At 41.9% G+C, this 25,289-nt stretch overlaps 1 protein-coding gene across 1 annotated transcript; it reads left to right on the top strand.

The window, feature by feature from the left end:
• The first annotated feature begins 924 nt into the window (after positions 1-924).
• On the top strand, positions 925-25,289 carry LOC120423420 (zinc finger FYVE domain-containing protein 9). Its single transcript, XM_039587223.2, has 8 exons — positions 925-1,495; positions 7,185-8,033; positions 12,324-14,045; positions 18,705-19,664; positions 19,720-19,966; positions 20,026-20,146; positions 20,200-20,361; positions 24,540-25,289. The coding sequence occupies exons 1-8, from the start codon at positions 1,366-1,368 to the stop codon at positions 24,696-24,698; spliced, it is 4,350 nt and encodes a 1,449-aa protein (XP_039443157.1). The 5' UTR covers positions 925-1,365; the 3' UTR covers positions 24,699-25,289.

The following is a 25,289-nucleotide window of genomic DNA, read 5'->3' as shown; positions in this document are numbered from 1 at the left end:
GGTTGTCAAATGAGAGCCCACAACAAAAGCACTAGCTGTCAAATGGTAGCCCATAACAAATCATTGTTTGGGTTTTTGATTTTCAAATTTCCCGCAATTCAAACGATAAATACCTGAAAAAACACGTGAATTGTGTTGCTGATGGCAAATTCTATCATATCCTTGGAGATTCCATCCCAATATTGGCTGAAAATTCATATCGAAAAAAGTGATTTTTCTGTTTACCTTTTTTTGCTTTTTTTCTTATGGTCGATCAAACAGTGCGCCCGTACACTGTGTATCGGCATTACACATTTTTCAGTTTGGTTTTACACATTTGCATGGGACTTTTGAGTTTAACCAGGATAACACACTTCGTGTTACCAAAGTAATATGAATAATACTGATTCTGAGTGTTTGTTATCTTAACTTCCAAGATGGCGGCTTCTTCGCTACCCCCTGAACCAATGACACAAAATTGCTTATTTGGTGACGGGGAAGGTCCCCACAAAGTTCAACCAAATCAAAAAATACAAAAAATAAAAATGGTCGAAATCGGCCGAATTCGTAGAAAATGGCCAAAACAATATATTATTTAAAACAAACATAAAGTAAACAGGATAAAAAAAAATTGCGACGCTTATGTTATATTTTAGAATAAAAAAATAAATGCAAAATAAAACAAAAACGTTAAAAGATTGCACCTATGTTTTATATTTTTAGCCGCCACCTAGTGGATTTATTTTGATTTTTCTCTATTACCTCAAATCAATTCAAAACCTAGATGTCACTCTAACAAACAATTCTTTTGAGCGCCATCTGTTGCCCAATTTAATTCTTCATTCTATTTTAGCCAAGACACAATGGGGTGGGCGTTACATTCCGATGCCCCTTCCGTGCTTTTACACCCACCCACTCTTTTACGAACTGTCATTGCGTCAAAACATCACAAAATCTCAACCGCAAAACGTCAAATCGTGGAATATTTTTGCAGCGCAGTGATTGTTTCGGTCATTTTTTTCCTAATTTTGTGTAAAATTAAGCTTTAAAAGTACTTATACATTGTGGCACCGACGTTGGTGCGTGTCCCGGCACTGTTATTTGCCCGAAAATGTCAAAATTAACGCGCTCGCTGGAACGTTTGCCGCGATAACGTAAACATCCGAACACCAACATTCACACGCGAGCATACACACGCACTCCTCGGGGTCCGGGGACCCGGTCCGGAAGATTTCTGCCCCGATTATTGTCGATCGACCGGAAGCTGCCTTTCGATTGGGTCTTGAGTTGCAGGGTTCGGTCACGGATTCATTGAACGTCGTTTAAACAACTAATAAGGCAAATTTTGGCATCAGTCCCGGAAGAATAGAATAGGAACATCTCGCAATGGACCTGGTCGACATCGATAAAGTGCTGGACGATTTGGAGCTGAACGAGGATAACAACAGCCGGACGGCGGTGGTGGCCCCACGGGGATCGATGGGAGCCGGAGGAGGTGGAGGAGAACCATCACCAGGTAAAGATTTGTTTTCCCCCTGAGGAACACACATGCAAATCGAGGTGGGGGGTTGAATAATTTATGTGATTTGGCAGCATCCGCTTTTCTTCATGGCCTTGGTGCAAATCGCAACGGATCGGCTTTCACTTGACTTGGGCCGCAAACTCTTGTTGTTTGCTTGTTTAATATTGCACTGTGTACGTTTTGAGTGCGAATCGGATCACGGTCATGTGACTGTGCTTTGTAAACAGTGGCCAGAAAGTGCCCCATAAGGGGCACGATAAAATTCATCCCAATTGTTGGAAATTGCGCTGTAAAGAGGAAGATACAATCCGTCGTGTGTGGGATTCGGTTCGCTGAGTTAACATTCAACAACGTACAAGGCACACTAACTCTGTGGTGATACCAGAACGTGACTCATCCAAAACAATTAAGAACGACGGACGAAAGGTGGATGGAAAATGGCATTTCAATTAGCAGCGTACGAACTGTGTTTGTTGCTTTGAGCTTGAAAATGGGAAACGCGCTGCAATGTGGAGCAAGGTTAAGGTGGAACAGTTTAGTATGTTTTTTTTTAGATCAATTAAAAAGTTATTCCGGATATCTCACCTTGAACAACTAGAGTTAATAGTCCACTCAAAGAGATGAAAAGTGATAAGGGGACAGTCATTTTTGAGTTGCTGATCTGAAATCACGAAAATCTCTGGACGTAACCCTATGTGTTAGTGTTCGGTATCACCGAAGAGGAAACCCCGCCGTGCGCACACCCCTGCGCCCACCGTGTCAACTGACAGTTGAACGTCAAACGTCACCCGCAAACCGCGCGCTCTGAAAGCTCAGAACACGTCCAACCGCCAACGAGGCAACACGCAACATCAGCAGGAGTGAAGAAGTTTAGTGTAGTGAGACGGAGGAGGAAGAAGAAGTGAGAAAATAAAACAAGAAAATCCAAGTTTCCCGGTGTTTTCGTCCCTCCTGCGGTCCCGCTGCAAATCCACCAACAACCCGAAATACAGTCCACTACCCACAATCGGCCAGCCCCGAACATTGGTCCTTCAACCCGGATTGGACCCGGCGTGGACGCTGGAAAGAAGACTGGTGAAGGGAGGAGGCAAACCGGCCTCAGCGCGGACAGTTCTTTCGAGTCGCGGGAAGCAAACCGGCTTCCGCGTGAAAAACCGATTTCGCGGAGTGCAAACCGGCATCCGGAAGTGGCAGTGCAAGGCAAACCGGCCTTAGCACAACGGAACGTTCTGTGGAACCATCGGCGGGCAAACCGGCCATTCGTCCGTGGACAGACAGAAATAGTGCCACTTAGCGTGGAAAAAGTGAAATCTAACCTGAAAGAAGAAAAGTGAAAATGCCCCCCAAAATACCACGCACGCCGCTCAAAAAGGAAGACCTGGAGAACCTGGTTTTTCTCCGGGAAGAGCAGACGGAGGTGATTGATCGGCTGAAGGCAACGATCGACGCGACTCTCGTCGAGGAACGCACTGAGGCCGCTGCGAAGGTTCACCGATGGAGGTTGGACACGTGCTTCGCCGAGTTCGCCTCCATCAAGGAACGCATCTACAGGGCTGATCCGAAGAAGCGGAACGACCACAAGAAGGTGGTCGTGGAATTCGAGGCCTTGTTCGACCAACTGGCCATGACGCTCGGAGGTTGGAACGCCGGTGCCGCTCCAGCTGCATCGTCCGCCCTCGTTGAACGACACGACCGGCCCATCGTGATCCAGCAACCTCTTCCACGTGTTTTCCCATCCTTCGATGGGAAGTACGAGAACTGGGAGAAGTTCAAGGTGATGTTCGTCGACGTCGTGGACAAGACGAACGAGTCGGCGCGCATGAAGCTGTACCACCTCGAGAAGGCTTTGGTCGGCGACGCGGCCGACTTTATCGACGCCAAGACCATCCAGGATGGGAACTACGCCCATGCCTGGAAGCAGCTGACGGATCACTACGAGAACAAGCGCCGGATGGTAGACCTTCACATCGGAGGTCTACTGAGTGTAAAGAAGCTGGCCTGCGAGGGCCACCTGGAACTTCGGGCTTTGGTGGATTCCGTCGTTGGGAACGTCGAGAACCTCAAGTACCTCGGCCAAGAGTTCACCGGGGTGTCCGAACAAATCGTCGTCTACCTCCTGGGCCATGCTCTTGACGACGACACCCGGAAGGTTTGGGAGTCTACGGTCGCAAAAGGTGCCTTCCCGAAGTACGACGAGATGATCAAAACCCTGAAAGATCGCATCTCGGTTCTGGAACGATGCGACACCACCAACGACGAATCACCAAGGCAACAACATCAAGCAGGTTCCAAGTCGACCACTACCAATCAACCTTACCAGATCTCCAACACAGCTGTCACGTCGCGTCCGAGAATCTGGTGCGATTTCTGCAACGGACGGCACCTGACCTTCAAGTGCACTGCCTTCAGCGGCCTCACGGTGCGCCAGCGCATGCAGGAGGTCAAAGAAAAGCGTGTCTGCTTTAACTGCCTGCGCGCTGGGCACAGCGTGAAGAGGTGCATACGGACGAGCTCGTGTGGTAAGTGCCAACGCCGACACCACACTCTTCTACACGACTTCTACCAGAAGTCAACCACACTGCAGAGACCAGTTCCTGCTGTGTGCCAAACGCAAGAACCGCTTTCGCCAGCCGAAGTGATCTGCAATCCCACCCCCATGCTGCAAACAGCGATCGTCAATCTGCGCGACGACAACAACCGACCTGTTCCGTGTCGTATCTTGATTGACAGCGGATCGCAGGTGAATTTTATTTCCAACTCGATGGCAACCCGACTTAACCTACGAAGAGTAGCGGTAAACGTTCCGATCTGCGGAATCGGAGGAGCAAAGTTCAACGCCAAGGAAACGATCACCGTAAAGCTTCAGTCTCAGCACAGCGATTTCTCCGCTGATGTAGAGTGTTTGATTGTTCCGAAGGTGAGTGGGAAGATTCCATCGTTGCCGGTCAACTCGACCGATTGGCCAATTCCCAAGGGACTGCAGCTGGCTGATCTGAACTTCCACACTCCGGGCAGCATTGACATGCTCGTCGGTGCCTCCTGGTTCTTCCGCTTGCTGAAAGGAGGACACATTCAGCTCTGGGACAACTTTCCGGAGCTACGCGAGACTCACCTGGGCTGTGTAGTCGTTGGAGGCGCAGAAGGTGCCAACACTGGACAGCAGTACACTCACACAGCTACGCTCGACACCCGAGCAGCCAAGTTCTTGAAAGTACCTGATCGACCGGGAGAAGTTTCAGCTGGGCCGTCCCCCAGCCCGGGGGGAGGATGTTGGAGCCCCAACCTATCGAGGAAAAATGGCAACACTTGTCATCGTCGCAATGTTTGCTGCGATCGATGCAACCCTGTGTTCAGCGCGCAACGGCAGCCGTTGCTGCGATCGACGACAGAAAAGGGAGAGGAAAAAGGCGCGTGAAAGGAGTCGACCTAGAAGAAGCAGTTTTCTCCACGTCAGTCTCGCGCCACCAGCAGGAAGAACAACTTCGCTCTCTAGTTTTAGCTATTATTTAATAAACTAGTATTTAGTGAGAAACTATTGAGTGCTTCTTTCCGACGCCCACGGCCAGTCCAGAGTCCACCTTTCGCCTTCGGCAAACAAATCCGCCGCATTTCGTGGGGCCAGTCTGTGGCCCGAACAGTTAGCTTATATAGTATCGCACGGCATGTTGGCAAGGCATGTTTCATGTAACAGAAATCTGTTTCGTTGCAGACTCGTTCTCGACTTGGGACGTGAGATTCTAATACCTAGAATGTCACGCTGATAGAGCTATCAAGTACTGTGATATTATGTTTCATCATAAATTTGATCGTTGAACGTGCATACACAGCGTTTGTAATATTTTTTTTTTTTTTTTGAAAAGTGACGGTAGCATGAACACATCACATCAGTGTTACCTGCTAAACCAAACGAAAACTGAGTTTGACTCAGGAATCTTAGAAGAACCGGCCCTGTTCAGCAAACTTTTTGTGACATAAGACGCGAAGGGATCTCCGTTCAACGCATCATAAAGAGGTTTGAAGGTGTTTTGCATTGTCGGTCAGTCGATGGCCGAAAGTGACATATTGTAAACAAGGGCATAATCTTAAGACGTTTAGCAGGTGGCTTCTCCTCTGACACTTCTGATTAGGCCCTGCAGAACCCGAGGAACGACGAGACGAGTCCGCAAGCAGCACCCGAGAAACGAAATTCTTCACTAAGTTTTCGTTTCAGCAGACGATGGTCAACGCAGTTGAAAGCGAGCAAAACTGGGTTGGAAGTCTTGGGGATGGGCGTGAATATACAGTCATCCCACATATTCGGAACGGTTTACAGAACGGCCAATGTTCCAAAAATCATAGAAAATCGGTAATTGAACTTAATGATTCGCTTTTACCTTCATTTGAAAGCTTTTCATGCGATCTTTCGAATACTGTATCGAACAACTGCAATTTTTAACTGTTATAACAAGTTTTTGAAGAAAAACTTTGACACTTGAAATCCACAAATTCGGAACACTTTTTTCTTACGGATGTAAACAAACTTTGGATCTCTCCAGGAGTACATATTTGTAACAAAATAATGACTTCACACACTGTAACCAGTGAAACTCAAGCTTAGTGATGTTTTATCCATGGTCTGATAACTTTTTTTTGCGAAAATATCAGTTAAATTCAGGTGTTCCACAATTGTGGGAGGCACAATAACATTCCACAATCATGAAACAGGCAATTTGGAGGCAGTGTTTTGCTGCTCAGGATAAAAGAGTCTTGAAATGAAGTTTTTTGTTCAAAAAGTACTACTTTTACTAGTGAAATAGCAAGAAAATGTCCAAATAAATGTCCTAAAAATAGTAGGGTCGACAAAAAACCTGCATTTGGCATGCTATTGACAAATTATCACAAAAGTGTTCCGAATTTGTGGGTGTTCCGAATATGTGGGATGACTGTAGCTTTTTTCCACGAGGCTGGAAAGGTTTGCGCTGCAGTGTTTGTATTTGTGTGCAGTTCCGACGTCCCTCCGTGGGAGCTTTCAAATTTTGTAAATAACACTTTTTTGGTATCAACCAAAAGTAATGTTCCGAATTGAATGATATTCAAAAAAGACATATAGGACCTCAACACGGATCTTAAAACACAGATCCGGACAAAATCGGTCGAGCCTTTCCCGAGAAAAGTGAGTGAGAAAAAAAATTACGTCCACCCACATGTAGACATTTGCTCAAAATTTGATTCTGAGTCGGTATGTTAACGTAAAGACAGGGTTTTTTTTTTAATTATTACGCAGTTTGGGGGAGGAGGGGGGGGGATCAAGGTCCTGCTACTCTTTGAAATTTTGTTACGAGGGGGGGGGGGGGGTCCAAGAATATTTTTTTGCGTTAAGTAATAAATGAACACTTCCAAAGAGCGCTCAGTCAAAGACTCATAAGGCATTCACACTACTTTAAATCCAAGTCCGTGATTTGGAAATGCTTGTTCTTTTGAAGATTTTCTTCAAATTAATGCGTTGTTTTCATTAAGCTAAGTGTCAGGGTTGGCAGTCCGTATCTGTCTTTGGCTTTCCAAAACATCCGACTTCACCAATTCCAAATCCAACAAAAACTCCCGTATAGAGTTGTTGATAATTAACCGAATCCGGTTTTCTTATGATTCAGTGACTTCAACTCTGAGCATCGGATTAATCGACAAATGTTTGCTTACTTTTCAGGTACCACACCGATCAAGAAATACTCCACCCCAACCACACCTGCCCAAGACCCACCCGCGCCGGCTCCCCAACAAATTCCACACCCGCATGCAAATGGACCAGCTTCATCAATCAACCACGCCCTCGCCGCTGGTCCCGGTCCCAGCTTCAACGGTGGCGACAAAAGCAAACCCAAAACCAGCGTCGTCAACGTTTCCACCGTGTTCTCCAGCCTCAACGAGTACGTCAACGCCGGGAACGAACTCAGCGAAAAGCTACAGCAGATCGAAATCCAACCGGATCTTCCGGCTGGCGTCCCACGCGCTGCCAGGGACGCCAGCAACGGCGACAGCAAACCGTTGATTTCTCCCTCGAGCTCGTCAATTTCGACCGACTCGCGATCGTCCTCGTCGCTCGGGGGCCGCGTTGATTGCTCCTCGTCCTTGAGCAACAGTTCCGGATCGGGCCACCGGCAGGTTAAGAAGCAGCGCCAGCAAAGAAACAGCAGCAGCAGCAGCAGTTCCGCCACGGCTTCGTCCACGTCGACCAGCGACGGGGAGGAGGACGACGAAACGGGAGTTCACGAGCGGCTGAACAACGAGGGGCTGTCGCTGAGTGCGGGCGATTACATTCTGGACTCGTCGGAAAATACGACGACCGTGGCCACGACCAATGAGGAAGCGCCGAAGGAGGAGGGGGAGGAGGAACTGGGACAGAAGGTGGCGACGGCGACGGAAACAGAGGCGGAAGGGAAAAAGGCAACGGGTGCAGCTGCGTCTGGTCCAAGCGAGCAGCAGGACACCTCAGCGTTCTCCTACAAAAACAGTTTGTACTCGGACACACTGAGCAACGACGTTATCAACTTGGAAGGTAGGTTGGGTTTTGTAGAAAAATCGTTATAATCGTGGATCCTTTCCTAACGCCCAAGGCGCCAAAAAAGTTGGAACGGTAACTTCAACTCGCTGGTTCTCGGGCATATTGTGAAGGCAGACAAAAATCAAAATACGATCGCAACCTGTCAAAACCTGTTGCGCCACAGGCTGATGTACACGCTTACGACAATCCACTCAGTTTTTGTACGGCGCAACAGAAGAGTGGCGCACTTCGGTTTGGTGGTACGCGGATAATAGGTCTATTCCCGTACTTGCAGAATTACAGAATTTCTGCAGGATCTGCAGAATTCTGCAGCCAGCATAAGTCACTTTTTTGTAGCACGTTCCCGTACTTTTCAGCTCGCTCTCTTCATCTCTCTCTTTTGCAGAAGTTCTGCAAGGAGAGAAGCGGCAAAACTTTTGCCTGGGTAGCGCGTTCCAGTACTTTTTCTGCAATATTGTACACAGTCAAGGATGAAAAATAATCTCTTCTAGCGAATATGATTGCATGAAGAAAGTCCCTCTGAGTATGCTTTGATCTCGTTTTTCATGACTGTCACTTGATCGTTGAGTGTGGCAGGGGCGATTTAAAACGTTTATGATCGGGTTTAGTCGTCAACTTGCTGCGATCAAAATACAATCTTGCCCCTTTACCACCAGCAGTCATGGGTTGTTACAATCATCGACTGCACTCTTGACGAATGACAGCTAGTCGTGGCAATTTGAGAATCAAGACTATTCTCAGCAGTCTTATTCGTTAGGTGTTACAGGCAGCGATTAATCGCTAATTTAATCATAGTCGTCGGATTTTCAACACTGTACACAGTTGAGTGGAATTACTCAAATTGGGTATTAAAGTTTAAAAAAATGGTTGCCAAAAAAGTAATTGAAACAACACGCCTCTAGGAAAAGGAAATAATTTTTTTATGCAGCACAACATCTTCTATATATATAAAAAATTTCGACGGTTTTGTTCGAACGCGAATCAGTTGAACACGGAACGTTGGATCGAGGTGCTCTTTGTTGCGTTGGGTTCGTATAAGCCAAAGGAAGGTTCTTACGCTATCTAATTGACACTTTGGCCACTCTGGAACCGGTTCCGGAGCATCGGCAAATTGTATGGAGAAAGTTACGTAAAATCATATTTTGATCACAGGAGGCTGAATAAGCAAAAAAACAAAAAAACGTCTACAAGCGAAAAAAGGCAGAACGAAGTTTGTCGGGTAAGGCTTGTTTTATTTAAAAAATCAAGGATGTATTATTTATTAAGAAACTATAAATTAATTCTGCTTAGGTAGAAATTATATATTAGAAACAACTCAAAACTTTTACAATAGGTAAACAATTTTACAAATGAGAGTGGCAGGAACGTTTAATATATATGATTTAGAAAAAGACAAACAAAGGTTTAATAAAAAAGGGACCATAAATACATGTTTTAATAAAATAATGTTTGAAAGATTATTCAGGATAACATAAATAAATTATGACTGGATGTCACATAAGAGAACAACGGTGTCGCAGCGAAATTGGCAAATTAAAAAAAATTAATCACAAACTCAAAAAATTTAAAACACATAAATTAAAAAATCTGAAAATATAGAAATCAATAATTAAAAATATAAAAAAACTAATATATTCAAATTGAGAAACTTTAAAAAAACACAAATCAGATATTTGAGAATTTTAAAAATGCAAATAATAAAAAATAATATAATAAATAAATAAAAAAATAATAAATCACAAACTCAAAATTTAAAACTCAAATAATTAAAAACTAAATATTTCAAAATGCTTAAAATTTAAAAAAAAAATCTTAATTTTAAAATTTCAAAATAAGTATAATAAAGGTCGAAAAAAAATCGAAATAAAAAACAAAAATTTGAATATTTATGAATGCAGAACACCAAAAATTTAAAAGGTATGGTTAAAAATAATAAGATAGAAAACTAAAGAAATAATGACTTCAAAAATAAGTAAAATTAAAAAATTCAGTCAATCAAAAATTTTAAAACAAAAATATAAATAAAATAGTAAGTAAAGTAAAAGTAAATCTTTCCCAGTTCCTGAGGGGAACACCCTTGAAGAGTATCGGGGCCGGCATTTACAAAGCGGATTCAGTGGCAGTTTCATTCTCAACTTAATGTTAACATGTTAAGGTTAATGTTAACATTCCATAGGTCGCCTCCCTAAGGTGTCGTGATAAGGTCCAGTTTGTGACGATACACTACCTTCCCTTTACTAAGCAATCGATTCCAGAAGGGAAAAGATCACCAGTTGTGTTGGTCCGAGCCGGGATTTGAACTAACAGAAACAGTCCAAATTTCCAATCTCTAGATCCTCTAAATTTAAGTTTCTAACCTAAAATATGTCTCCAAAAAATGTGTATTTTTTATGATTCAATATGGCGAAGAAATTAAGAATTTAATAATTTAGGAATTTAAGATTTTAAAAATTGAAGAATTTCAGAGTTTCAGAATTTTAGAATTTTAATTCCGACAAAATTACATAATTTTTTGGTTCATATATACAAATTGGTAGCGCCGTTAATGGTACAATTTATGATTTGCCAAGTAAATTTACCTATTATTTTAACACACATATTGAGTATCTTCAAAATCAATTTTTGATCAAAAATAATTCCTAAACAAATATTTATTTGAAATTATTAAACTCAAAAGAAATGTGTCTTTTAAAAGTTTTTAAAAACTATTTGTTTTTAAAGTACATTTTTGTTGGGGTACTAGCCGTGCTGTAACACTAGGTTTTAAGTTTTATCAGGTAAAAATATTAACACTTAAAAAAATCGCTTTATCATTTACATGAATGAACTAAGCCTGAAATCGTTAACATAAAAAAATCGTTCTCAATAAAAGCAGCCAAAAAAAAAACAACCCCAAAATAATTTATTATTGCAAATCATAATAAAATGCGTGATTTCACCCAACCTGCAAATTTTACGTAAGCGTGTACTCAACATCCATCACACAAAATTGCAGTAACTTTTCAACAAGAAAGAGAAGAGAGAGCTTGCAGAAAAGTACGGGAACGGTTTTGCTGCAACTTCTACCTCTCTCATTGCAGAAGTTCTGCCTGAGAGAAAAGTTACTTTTGTTGCAGAAAAGTACGGGAACGCTCCGCTGCCGTTTTTGTGCAGAATTGCAGAATTCTGCAGTACGGGAATAGACCTAATAATAACTCAACCAATCAAGATGATTCTTCTTTTCAGTGATTTGTTAGGATGTCTAGATGATTCTAGAACTTTGCAGAACTAAATTTGATCAAATCTGTTATTTTTGCGATCAAAAACATCGTTCCAACTTTTTTTTTTCGTGTGTAAAAAAAATTCGCCAAAAATTCCGCGGAGGCAGTCGTTTTAAAAAAGGTGGAACGATGTTTTCGGTCGCAGAAATTACAGGTTTGTTCAAATCAAGTTCTGCAAAATTTTAGGATCATCTAGACATTCTTACAAATCACTGGAAACAAGAATCGTCCCAATTGGTTGAGTAATGCGGGAGAACCAGCGAGTTGAAGTTACCGTTCCACCTTTTTTGGGACCACCATCTCCGGACGTAAGAATCGAATAATCAAGTTATTCTCTCTCCAAATTTTGCCGATCGTGGACCGGTGACCACGCTCACATTTCCTTCAGCACTTCTACTGTTTCCCGTGTCAATATATTTGTAGCATTTGCCAGCACAGCATTTGAAGAAATTCCGCTCCGTTTCGGTAGATCCACTCACTACAGACGTCACCGGCCGTAGACCACTTTGTCTGCGCCGACATGTAGAATGACAGCTGGTGGATTTCTCCGGAGAGACATACCGATCGTTGCGTCAGCCGCTGAGAGCCAGCCGTTTTCTCGTGTGTGTCAACTGACGGTCGTATTCAAATGGCGATTATGACCGGCGCTGTCAGTGAACAATCCTTTTCCAAGTCCGGTCTGATATACAACGACAAACTAATCGACTGGATAATCTGTGTAGATGACTACGTTTTTTTGCCCGCGACAGGCTATGGGCCGTCTGGACTGTCTGCAGATAAAACCTGGAAAACATAGGAATTGAGTCGACCAGTCTTGTCAACTAAAGGGGATTTGTTCCCATTAAAAATTAAACCGGTCTCCTTTGTTGATAGTCCTGATCACCATTTTACATGGCTTTAGTTAGCGAAACTCTTTTTAGTTTTATACTTGGTTATCAAATGGTTTTGCTTTGTAATTGTAAGACATGATACATTTTAATAAAAGCCTTCAGGATTTCATTCCTCATTTTTGTTTTCCTTTCAGGTATCTCATCGATATCCTCCATCGTGGCGGTAGACTTAACCAGTGCTGGCCAGGGCGACAAACAGGCCGGCGATGGATCGCCCCCACAGGACGAACAAAACAACCGCAAAGAGGAAGCGATGCTGGCGAAGCCCGAAGTGCTCGACGAAGACCGAACCACCGAGGTTAAGAAGGTGGTCGGCTTTGAGTCCACGATGGACGACGTGTCGGACACGGAGCTGGAGAGCTATCTGCAGGAGCTGGAAGAGTACGACATCCAGCAGACGATTGCACCGATGGTGACGTCGGCAACGGCGGCGACGACGACAGCAGCGACTGTTACGACGGAAGAGGTGCAACCTGAGGAGGGAGTGGTTGAAGAAGTCGTGAAAGAGGAAGTCAAGGAAGAGCTTGTGGAGGACAAGGACCGCAAGGATACGGTGAGCATTGGCAGTCACAACAGTATTGACACCAGAAGTGACGAAAGCATTCCGGAGTCTAACCGGGGTGAAAACGATGAAGATCTGATCTCGCAAGCGTCGACGCTGGAGTTTAACGATCTGGCAGCGATGACTGCGGCGAATGGGGCTGGTGTCGTGGTGGCGGTTCCAGACATTGCCGTGGATGACATTCCGGATAATGAAATACCCGAGTTCGCCCACGAAGGTCCGGCGGACGATGGCAGCGAGATTCGGTTCATCGATTGTACCGAAACGGAATCGGCAGTGATACGAGAGAATCTCCCCGCGGCAGAGGATGCACGAGCGGCTGGTGCAGATAACGGTGGACAACCGAGGGTGATTGAAGATCCAATAGTACCGCAAGTGTCGACGGTTCCTTTGCCGAGACCAAACTCGCTGGAGTTGCCAAATCAACCGGAAAGTGCAGTCGAAAAGCAAAGCTCTCCAGGTCACACACCTCCTTCCTCAGTGTCGCACGGAATTGACTCCGACCAAGGTATGACCTTGTCCTCTACAAGTTCCGACGATTTCGCTCCCTCGTCGGTAGCTATAGTTCCTCCTCCGTCGGCTCCTCCGACCGAAGCAAGCGAAGGCCTGCTGCTCTCGGACGGAAGCGGACAAGCGGCAGGCGCCGGCGACGATTATCGACCTCCACTTGTAACGCTGAGCAGTGCCCAAGCCCAGCTCGGGAAGATCCCCCCGTTCTGGGTTCCGGACAATTCCACCAACTTCTGCATGCAATGTAACCAAAAGTTCTCCATCATCAAGCGACGCCACCATTGCCGGGCCTGTGGCCAACTGCTCTGCTCGGCCTGTTGCTGCCTGAAAGCCAAACTGGAATACCTCGGCGATGTCGAGGCACGAATCTGCATCCCGTGCGACATCATCCTCAACCAGCAGCAGCAAGCCCTGGAAGAAGCCGCGTACGGAACGCAATTTGCAATCGCCGCCGGAGCTTCCGGACCATCGTCCTCCTCCCGCCAACCCAATCCGAACAATCCCATGGAGTACTGCTCGACCGTGCCGCCCTTCCAACAGGCCAACAGCAACGCGCCGCAATCTCCGATCTCCGTGATGGTTCCGGTCGGCGTGCTGAAACGGGCCGGAGCCCCACGCTCGGGTCGCAAGGATAAAACGGTCATCTTTAGCGATGGCATCCGGCCCGGGTGCGATTTGACCGAACTGGACGAAAACTGGGACGCGCAGCCCAAGACGTCGCCCTCAATTCCCGGCGGTGGCAACGGGGACAAGCGCAAGGGACGAGTGCAGACACCCGTGAGCGGTACGTAGAGCTACTGTGTTGTAGAAGTAGATATCAAAACATTATAAAAAGTGCTTAGATATTTTATTTGGTTTGCTAGAATCGTTGTCAATAGCATCGTGTTCAAGATTTTCAACAAAATTAACAGAACACATTATAAAAATTTGTTTGATTGATACATATCCGAAAATTGTCTACTGTATTCATCAAGCGACCTTTGTAACACTAATTTTGTTAAAAAAAAACTCCGCAGACATCTGAGGACGACAACAAAGGCTAGCAAAGCCTAACAAAACCCCTACACAATCCCCCTTCCCTTCCCACGCCTTGTCTTTTAACATGAATCGGTTCCCCTCCCACTAACATTTACGCACAAGATCCTCTGTTATTACTCTTAGCTTTAAGAAAATGGTAATTACAAAAACCGACTCGGTCCTAACCAGGTCCCAGCACCGAAAAGGACCTCATAAAAATAATTTTACCTCCGCAGACATACAATCCATTGTTCCTTTGAACACGGTTGTTGTGTTGTTATTAGGTCTATTCCCGTACTGCAGAATTCTGCAATTCTGCACAAAAACGGCAGCAGAGCGTTCCCGTACTTTTCTGCAACAAAAGTAACTTTTCTCTAAGGCAGAACTTCTGCAATGAGAGAGGTAGAAGTTGCAGCAAAGCCGTTCCCGTACTTTTTTGCAAGCTCTCTCTTCTCTTTCTTGTTGAAAAGTTACTGCAATTTGGTGTGATGAATGTTGAGTACACGCTTACGTAAAATTGCAAGTTGGGTAAAATCAAGCATTTTATTATAAGTTGGAATAATAAATGATTTTGGGGTTGTTTTTTATGTCTGGTTTTATTGAGAACGATTTTTTTTATGTTAACGATTTCAGGCTTAGTTCATTCATGTAAATGATAAAGCGATTTTTTTAGTGTTAATATTTTTACCTGATAAAACTTAAGCCATAGTGTTACAGCACGGCTAGTACCCCAACAAAAAAATGAAATTTAAAAACAAATAGTTTTTAAAAACTTTTAAAAGACACATTTTTTTTGAGTTTAATAATCTCAAATAAATATTTGTTTATGAATTATTTTTGATCATAAATTGATTTTGAATATACTAAATATGTGTGTTAAAGTAATAGGTAAATTTAATTGGCAAATCATAAATTTTACCTTTAACGGCACTACCAATTTGTATTCTTATATGAACAAAAAAAAAAAAAATGATGTAATTTTGTCGAAATTAAAATTCTGAAATTCTGAAACTCTGAAATTCTTAAATTTTTAAATTCCTAAATTCTTAAATTATTAAATTCTTCAATTCTTAATTTCTTCACCATCTTGAATCATAGAAAAAAACAAATTTTTTGGAGTCATATTTTAGGTTAGAAACTCAAATTTAGACGATTTAGAGATTGGAAATTTTGACTGTTTCTATTTTATTTATATTATTGTTGTAAAATTTTTGATTTACAGAATTTTTAAATTTTACTTAGGCCGTTGCAAATATTTTTCAAAGTTTATGTCTCCCCCCCTTCAAAGTCGGTCTGAATAATCAGGGGGCAAAAAAAATATTTTTTCGAAAAACTTCAAAATTTTTATAAAAATTAATGTTTAATCAACCGAAATCCAGTTAAAATGCATTTTCCTGCGTTTATAATCATATTTTGCATGTTTGAACTCCTTTGAAAATATTTAAAATTTTCATGAAATACCAATGTACAGTCCCACAAAAGGTTTTTTTTTCGCGAAAAAAAAAATTCCGTCAATACATCGATATTTTGAAAACTAATGATTGGAAAGTAACTGGACGCGTGTAAAATGCATTTTAAAACACTTTTTCCATCAAAACGTTAAAACCTAGGCTTGTAATTTCAATTTTTATATTTTTTTTATTTTTTGCCCTCCCCCCCCCCCCCCCTTCCCTCGACTTTGGTCAGAGCTGAGGGACTTAAAATTCAAAAAATATTTGCAACGGCCTTATTTTTGAATTTATAATTTCTTGAATTATCTTATTATTTTTAACTGTAGCTTTTGAATTTTTGGTGTTCTGCACTCATAAATATTCAAACTTTGGTTTTTTTATTTCGATTTTTTTTTCGACCTTTATTACATTTATTTTGAATTCTAAAATTAAGATTTTTTTGAAATTTTAAACATTTTGAATTATTTAGTATTTAGTTAAATTTGAATTTTTAAACTTAAAATTTGTGATTTATTATTTTTTTTATTTTTCTGATATAATTATTTGCATTCTTAAAATTCTCAAATATCTGATTTATGTTTTTTATACTTTCTCAATCTGAAAATATCAGTGTTTTATATTTTTAATTATGGATTTCTTAATTTCCAGATTTCTTAATTTATGTGTTTTAAATTTTTTGAGTTTGTGATTCATTTTTTTTTAATTTGCCAATTTCGCTGCGTCACCGTTGTTCTTTCATGTGACATCCAGTCATAATTTATTTATGTTATCCTGAATAATCTTTCAAACATTCTGCTATTAAAACATGTATTTTTGGTCCCTTCTATATTAAACCTTTGTTAATCTTTTTTTAAATCATGTTTATTAAACGTACCTGCCACTCTCATTTGTAAAATTGTTTACCTAATGTAAATGTTTTGAGTTGTTTCTAATATATTTCTACCTGAGCATAATTAATTTCTAGTTACTTAATAAATAATACATCTTTGATTTTTTAAATAAAATGTTGTGCTGCATAAAAAATAATTTCCCCGTTCTAGAGGCAAACTTGTTTCAATTACTTTTTTTGTCAACCATTTTTTTTTTTAATATTTTGAAATAATTAAAAAACTTTAATACCCAATTTGAGTAAATCCACTCAACTGTGTACAATATTGCAGAAAAAGTACTGGAACGCGCTACCCAGGCAAAAGTTTTGCCGCTTCTCTCCTTGCAGAACTTCTGCAAAAGAGAGAGATGAAGAGAGCGAGCTGAAAAGTACGGGAACGTGCTGCAAAAAAGTGACTTATGCTGGCTGCAGAATTCTGCAGAACCTGCAGAAATTCTGCAATTCTGCAAGTACGGGAATAGACCTATTGCGTGTGTTATTTATGCTACAACTGTATGTCGAGAGCATTGACTACGTGAATAGTATGTGTGAATGTGATTGAAATTAGGATTGTTATTTCTATTACGAACGTAAGAATTTTGCCTTTGTTTTGCATATGAACGGAAACCAATATTCTCAAATAACAATCGTCTATGTTTAGGCGGCCAAAGTGTTGTTGTTTTGCGATTACTGGTCAATAAACCAGACACCTTTGATTATTGTTACCAAAGATAGTTTCTCCTTTTTTAAGCATTTTTTTCTTTTAGCCCATTTGAAAATCCTGCCAAAATTCGGTCCATAGTGGCCACTTCCTTGAAATCCCCGAATCCGCATGAAATTTCACAGCCTGAACAAATTCCTCAGCTGTTGTTTTTATGTGCGTGTACAGAAAGGTCCACAAAGATTCATGAAATGACCCTTCTTTTTCTTATCATCCGTAAATTCATTAGCATCAAAGGTGTAAATCAACCTGTCCGTAAATGATATTCCCTTGCGGAAGGGTTCATTTGGCCTTTGCCAACGAGTTATTTTGTTATTTGTTATTTTTTTCTTTATTGGAGGTGGACAAAAGCCCCCTTGAGCTGTGTCTGGTTATCGATAAAAGTCACTTTCTCAAAAAGGCACAAAGGAAAGGAGTTCAGGTGATTAAGGAATCGTTTTTTGATTGTGTCACGGGAGATGTCAAAGTCAAACAGATCTGAGCACAAGTTAAAAACACGACACATACTGGAAACCGGTTCGTTCTAGGGAAGATTTCAACGTCAGTTGTTGCGCCGCTACAGGAATTATTTTCCTTAAAATTTCCACCAGTCTACTCGAGCTGAACCCGAGAATAGAAACTATATAGTTGACCTGAAAGAAGCCATAAATGGCGGAAACTACCTGCAGGTAAAATGAGTTGGGCTATAAAACGGGACAGATTTGATTTTTCTTTTACTCAAATTATTTTACGCACTGTTCTTATATCACAAGATCCTCAATAATTACTCTTAGCTTTAAGTAAAATGTTATTTCAAAGGCCGATTCGGTCCTAACCAGGTCTTAGTACCAAAGGACCTAATGATTTTTTTTATTGAAGACTGTTCTTGAATGAGCGAACGGTTTCTTGCTAACTACAATTCTTGTCTTACTTACTGTTGAATTCCGCTGGGCAACTTTTAGAACATGCTTAGACAATTAAGTAGGCGTGCACAGTAGGCTGGTCTAAATCCGGGCTTAATCGAGGCTACTCCCTGAAAGATTGGCCCATCCTTGGGCCCATCACTAGGCTAAATTCCAAATTTGAGCTCTTGAAGTTTGTATGGGAAAAGTCGTCAAAATGTATGGAGAAAAGCAATTGTTTTAGTTTTTTACCTGTGGAAGGCGCAATAACTATCCAATTCTTACCATTTCTTGGAACTAAGTTCTTCATTAATTTTGGAAAAACCTTCCCGAAGACAGCATATTTTTCAAAATTTCGGTTTCAGGTTCGGTTTTGCATAGTCTGGGGCAAGATGGGACAGTTGATTCTCAATTCCCTATATATTAATTATTCAACCGTTTCGACAGCACTGTCAGAATTGATGCATTATTGATTCAAGATCCTCACTGTTTTCGTCCTTCCTAGAAACCCCTCCCGCTTCAGCTAGCACCAGCAAACCGTCGTTGATCCCCGCAGGTGAGAACAAACTTCCGCCGATCGTGAAGCAGCTCACGAAAACAGAATCCAAACACATTGAGATCGACAACGATGCGGCCCTGATTGCGAGCTTACGAGATGGAACACTGACCTTTGCGCTGCAGCGAAATCTGCACGTTCTGGTGACGATCGTCGAGCTTAACTGTTGCATCAATAAAACTGTGATCAATTTTACCACCCGCGGGATGCACTTTGTTGGACAGGACGAGATTGTGATTCTTCTGGAGCTGGGAGATTCGCAGCTGCTGCCGAAGGATATCTTTGTGCATTTGAACGAGATTTACGAGGACGCGGACGGTGGCAGTACTCTCACGGAGTTGGGCTTCAGTCCGGCGAAAAGTTCGAACTTTTTGGGCTCGAAGAACCACGGTGGGTTTTTGTTCGTCCGACCGACCTACCAGTGTATGCAACATGTGATATTACCGGACCAGCCGTACCTAGTGGGCGTCCTGATCCACCGTTGGGAAATGCCTTGGGCCAAGATCTTACCGTTGCGGTTGATGCTACGACTGGGTGCCCTATATCGGTACTACCCGAGTCCACATGTGAGCGTCCGGGAACGAGACTCGGTGTACGTTGAAATTGCCCAAACCATCATCAACCTGTTGGCGGACTTCCGGAACTATTCGTACACGATCGCAACCATCCGCGGCATGGTGATCCACATCGAGGACCGCAAAACAAGCATTCTGATTCCACGCAACCGGTACGAGCAGGTCATGAAGGTGTTGATGAATGGCTCGACGGATCAACTGCTGGCACTAGGGGGAAACTTCAGCAAGGTTGCCGACGGACATTTGGTGTGCATCCAGAACACCGAGTCCGGCTGTCCAGAAGCAACGCAGTATTCGACGCAAGCGATCAACATCGAGGGTCAGCCGAGGAAAGGTGAGTCCTTGAAGGGTATCCTAAAACAGTTTGATCAACCATTTTGTGATTTCAGTGACCGGGGCCAGCTTTCTGGTGCTAAACGGAGTGTTGAAACCCAACAGCGGCCTCGTGGGCAAGTGCAGCATCGTCGAGGACGGGCTGATGGTGCAGGTACCGCCGGCAAAGATGGCTAGTATTAAGGAAGCGCTGAAGCTGATGAAGGACTACCGAATAGTGTGTGGTCCGGAGGAGGGCGACGACAGTCAGAAGGAAATCGTCAGCATCGAGTGGACCGATAACGATCTGAACTTTAACATTGGGTGAGTTGACGGGGTGCAAATCAAGTGATCATTCTTCAATTCGATTTCTTAATCCGCAGAGTCGTTTCCCCAATCGACAAGAAACCACTGAATGGAGTGCCTAGTATTAGAGTGCATAGAGGGACTGACTATTCCAACGCGAACCACATTATCCGCTGGACGGAGGTTTTCATAATTCAGGTAAGGATTGTCATTACACAAATAGTGCTTCTAATCTTCTTGCATTCCAACAGAGTGACGAAGAATCGAACCAACCTGGGGATCCAGTGAACATGTCGAAGCTTTCGGAGCAGGTGGCGAAGAGTGCGTGCACGGCACTGGTCGCGTTTCTCGATCTGCTAGCGTCCAACGGATGTCACAAAATTGGCCTTAGGATTATGCTGGACTCCGAACAGGTTAGTTATGATCACCGAAGGTTTCAAACGGCGCTTCTAGTGTGGAAGGCATTGTTAAGTGGTAAACAGCATTATTTGAATGAAACAAGCCAAAATTTAAGAAAACTGCTTCATATGTTCATTTTTAGAAGAAACATGAACTTTAGGGTCCCCTGAAACACGTGAGCAATTCTTTATGAAATCGTCCGATTTCGACCATTTTTATTTGGCTTAAACTTTGTGGGGACCTTTCCTATGACCAAAGAAGCTATTTTGTGACATTGGTTCATCCATACAAGTCTCCATATAATTTTGACAGCTGTCCATGCAAAAATGGTTTTGATCATTTTTTTTTTGTCTTTGGCAAAGTTGTAGGTATTGTTGAGAAATATTCAGAAAAAAGGTACATGAAAAAAAATTGCCGATTTTTTATTTACTTTTTTTCACAAAAACTTTATTTCTCTAAATACGTATTTTTTAATATGTTTCCTGGGACCAAATCCGTAACTTTTGAGCCATGGAGAAGTATGGTCAAAAATGCTGCCGCCGAGTTACGATTAAAAAAAAAACTAGTGATTTTCGGAAAAAAATCGAAATTTTATAAAAAAAATTTCGACCTCATTTTTTACGAAAAATTGAATTTGGAATCGAAAAGTACTTTGCACATTTTTTTTGATAAAAGGCTCCAGGTGGTTATGTTACACATGACCAGTATGACAAAGAACATTGCAATATGATTGTCGAAATTTCGATTAGAATGTCCGGTCCAAATTTCCCCATGATTCCCTTATAATTAACGTCCTATCGAACTAAGGGGACGGAAATTGCAAGTGGAGCTGAAATAGAAATCGAGGTGAAATCAATTGACTTTCCTTCGCCACTCGAAAGTTACCAAGATGCGGGAATGTTCTTGCAAGGCTGTTGCAAGCAATCGGCGGCAGTAAAGGAAATTTGAACAGCAGACAATAAAACTGCCCTTTATAGGACTCTAATTGATTACGAGATAGTTATTCTAAATTTCCAGAAACAGATTTTCAAAGTGGCACAAAAAAAATGTGCATCGCAGTAATCTATTTATTACTTCCTGCCTAATAAGCAATTTATTTTAACTGCTTAACTTTAGATAATGGCCAAATGCAACTTTTTATGTTCAGTATCAAAAATCATAAAGTTTGATACCCATATTGTCCCAACTCTTACGGTTCGGCAAATGTCCCCCCATCGGAACATCCGCGGGGCCTCCGGCCACTCCAGTCCCGGTGATGGCCAGTTCCAATGATCGACTCCCGCGACTGGCATGTCTTAGCTGGTCCTTGCCTCCAAACGATCTGCTCCCGGACCTCCAGGCCATCTGCTTCTGATGTGTTCTCGTCGACGTCCAGCAATAGAATGAATTTTCGGGACCGACCGAGCCGCGTGTTGTTGCCTCGTCGACGATCCGAAAATTATGAGGTGTAGTGGGGGTGATTTTAGATACATCAATCTCACGTCTCTCGATTGACTGATTGGGAAACGTTCATTCATCCAACCAGCGTGCACCAAAAAGAGGGGATATTTGCCGAGAGGGGAATTCGTCACGTAACGTTTGGATTGACACCACGTATAGAAACCTTAGGACAAAGTTCTTTGTCAAAATAGTGTCCATGAGTGACCACTTCTGAAAATATTTTTGTTGAAAAGTGAAAATTTGCTATAAAATTGTCTAAGAGACTTTGAAGTTTGGTCCCCTAGTTGCAGAGATAAAGCGGCCTAATGTTTTGTTGATGTTTTCTAAGTTCCTTGGGCATGAGTAAGGACCTTGACGCCGTTAGCAATTTTGGCTTTAAAATAAAATTTCGTGATAATATCACTTTCCCCCAGCCAACATGCCCAGCTTATGCTTATAATATCACTTCCCCCAGCCAACATTTTTGCCATGCGAAGCGGGCCTCGACGCTGTGTCTAGGTTTAATTCCTAGCTAGGAGCCATCAGTGTCTTAAGAGGTGGTCCCATGGCCGAGTAGGAGTTCATGAAGCAAATTAGTCGTCTCCCACCACTTTTAAATTGAAAAATGAAGTCTGAAACCAGCGCTTCTCACAACAGAAAAAGAGGCCTCTTGCACGCACACATAAAGAAATAAGTGTTTACAAAAAAGTTTGCATTTATGTGTGGAAATGTCATTTTGAATACAAATTATCAATGTTTTAAGTGTTTTGCTCCGTCTAGAACCATGCAAATGTTTAAAAATAGTCGAAATAGTGCTCTAAGAAGATTCCCCAAGTCTGTCATACGACTGGAATTGAATGAGTAGATCTCTTTTTTCACGTCTCTCATTCTCTAGCAGTAGTCAAAAGCTAGCAGTGAACTGAAATTTTGGTTTGCTTCATGTGTACCTACACTCGGTTGGAAACTTTTTGCAGGCCTTGGTCCGATTTTCAATGTTAAAATATGAAACATTCGTTAATTTTCCGATCTTTTCGAACATAATATTTTCTATTGTTTTTGAATCAAGACTAACTTTTCAAAAGTGCTAAAAATTGAATATTACACCCTTTTAAATCAAACACCTATCTTCGCCATATGAAGATTTTGTTGCTCGATTAAAGCAAAAAAAAAAACTATTTTGGCAACAAACTTACCAGCACAGTCTCGCACGCAAATTTTTGCCATTTACTGGCCAAAAAGATCAAATTTAATGCCCTTTTGATCAAAATTTCTATTTTGCGAGACCATTTCTCATCACTTTGATTATACGCACAGTGACACACGCGAGCAGCACGCAACCGCTTAATGAATATCGTCAAAATCAACTATTCACTTTCGCTTACTTTTTCACAGCGCTTTCGAAACTGCGCAAAACTGCTCCCAACTTTCGGCAACATGCTCTTTTGCACGTTAGATAGCCACTCACAATGCTTGAAAAGCGATCTATCACTGAACGGGACTGCTCGATATTCGATAGAACTTTTTGTCAGCGATCATTTCCCAAAACGATATTTGATCGCTGACACACAACGCCTATCATGACCGTCATTGCTTGGCGACGGTCGATGAACGTAAACACGAAAACGAAACGAACGAAAAATGAGCACCACTCAAGCAGCCGCCCGAACGAGACAACGTGCTCTCTCTCTTTCTCTCGTTTTTGTCTCTCTCTTCCTAGTGTATGCTGCGTGGTGACAGAAATCATATGATTGCTATCTTTGGAGAGATGGTCGGAATCTCGGTAGAATGTCAAACGACCGCTCTCTAAGCGATTTTTCTCCTGGAAGGAAGTCAATGATTGTGTGAGTGACTTTGCGTAGCACTCATTCCTTTGTGTGTGAAAAGAACGAAAGTAGAATGTAAAAATCAGGTTGTCGTGGTGAAGACGATTGGAGTGTTTGTCAGCTATCACCAACAAAGTCGAAATTTCACAAGCCCTGGTCACTCACTTGCAAAATAATCCCGAAACATGTAAATAATTAGCAAGCGCCATTAAAATCACAGTCTATTGACGTTTGACTTTTGACGACCCATTCCAATCGAAAGCTGAAGACAACCGAGCGAAAAGCGAAGGCAAATAAGTGTTCGCTTAAAATTTCATCACAATAAGCAGACCCAAAAGAGCGCTGGAAGAAAAAAAACTAAGCTGAAAATAGAAAAATGGGCGTGGCCCTGTGCATTCTCGTCAGATTAGAATACACTTGGAATTTTTTTAAATGCTTGTAGAAGGAATAGAATAACATTTAGTAAAAGTGAAAATAAAAAGAAATGTTCACACAAGGTTGCTCTACTGGTTGGTGTACTTGGTTTAAGTAAATTTCAAGGAATACTCCAGATTATCCAGCATCATTCAAACACGATCGCTTATTAGGCCTCTACAAAAATAACAGAATCAAATAGATTTTTTTTTCGAAATTTGTTTTGAAAAGTATCACTTTTCAACATTTTTTTGTTTCAGACGGTGGATTGACTAAATGCATGGACATTTGACTTACAATTCCATTCAAAGGGTGATTTTCGGAATTTAAAAAAATGTATGGAATTCGTGTCAAACTTGATTTTTTTTCAGCACTCGTCGTATATAACCAACTCGGTGAACCTCGTTAGATACATGTACGACTCGTGCTGAAAAAATCTTCTTTTTGCAACTTGTTACATGAACTACTTTTGGATCATTATAAATTAAGTGGAAGTTCCAAACACACTTTTAATTTCTTTAATAAAATTTCCGCAGGTATCGTACGAGGCCGGTAGCCAGTACAACAAGCTCGGCCCGCTGTACATGAACGCGCTGGACAACGAGCTGATTGGAACGCTCAACCGGCAGGCCAACAGTCTCCACCTGGATCAGCAGATTATCGTTGAGCTGATTTTTCACATTCTGGACAAGTAAGAATAAGCGAGTTGTTTGTCGACCATGTAACTATTACCTGTTCTGGATGGATTTAGCTGCAGTGTTTCACAATATAAACTTATGATGTTAGACGTCTACCAACAAGAAATACAACCAAACTAGCTAGAGATTCGGTAGATTGGAGCAAGCATTGATGGATTTCCAGTTATGATATTAGTGGTAGCTGAAACAAGAGTAAAACAGTGCATATAAAACGCATAGTCTCGCCTCATACTGTTGCAATTTGAGTGGGTCAGCTGGATATTGTGGATGCGCCTGCGCTGAGATATTTACAACCGAAACGATGATTTGAACTAGGTTTAAGGTACGAGTACTAATCGGTTGCGTTCTGACTTATTATACGTCTACACAAGTACTATGGCAAGAAAAACTGTGAGATTTTAATCTGTGAGGTGAGGCAAGTGTCAAGATGATATGATAATTATCGTAAGAGAGGGACAAGTAACTTGTCTTTATAAGCATATTTCTTGTATAGTTGAATTATTGGAACTTTATTATTGCTATTAATCAACTTAAAATATTTATATTTTATTTAGAAGTTTTAAAAATATAGAGAGATATTGGACGCAA

The sequence above is a fragment of the Culex pipiens genome, chromosome 1, assembly GCF_016801865.2.
Source record: "Culex pipiens pallens isolate TS chromosome 1, TS_CPP_V2, whole genome shotgun sequence".
NCBI classification, from domain to species: Eukaryota; Metazoa; Arthropoda; class Insecta; order Diptera; family Culicidae; genus Culex; species Culex pipiens.
The sequence above is the reverse complement of the archived record's forward strand: the minus strand, read 5'-3'. Positions and strand labels throughout refer to the sequence as shown.

Bases quoted from the DNA above. Each gene is read 5' to 3' on its own strand.
- LOC120423420 (XM_039587223.2), top strand. From the start codon at position 1,366: ATGGACCTGGTCGACATCGATAAAGTGCTGGACGATTTGGAGCTGAAC. The intron at 19,967-20,025 runs GTGAGTTGACGG...CTTAATCCGCAG, and splicing joins GATCTGAACTTTAACATTGG to AGTCGTTTCCCCAATCGACA. The intron at 20,362-24,539 runs GTTAGTTATGAT...AAATTTCCGCAG, and splicing joins TTATGCTGGACTCCGAACAG to GTATCGTACGAGGCCGGTAG.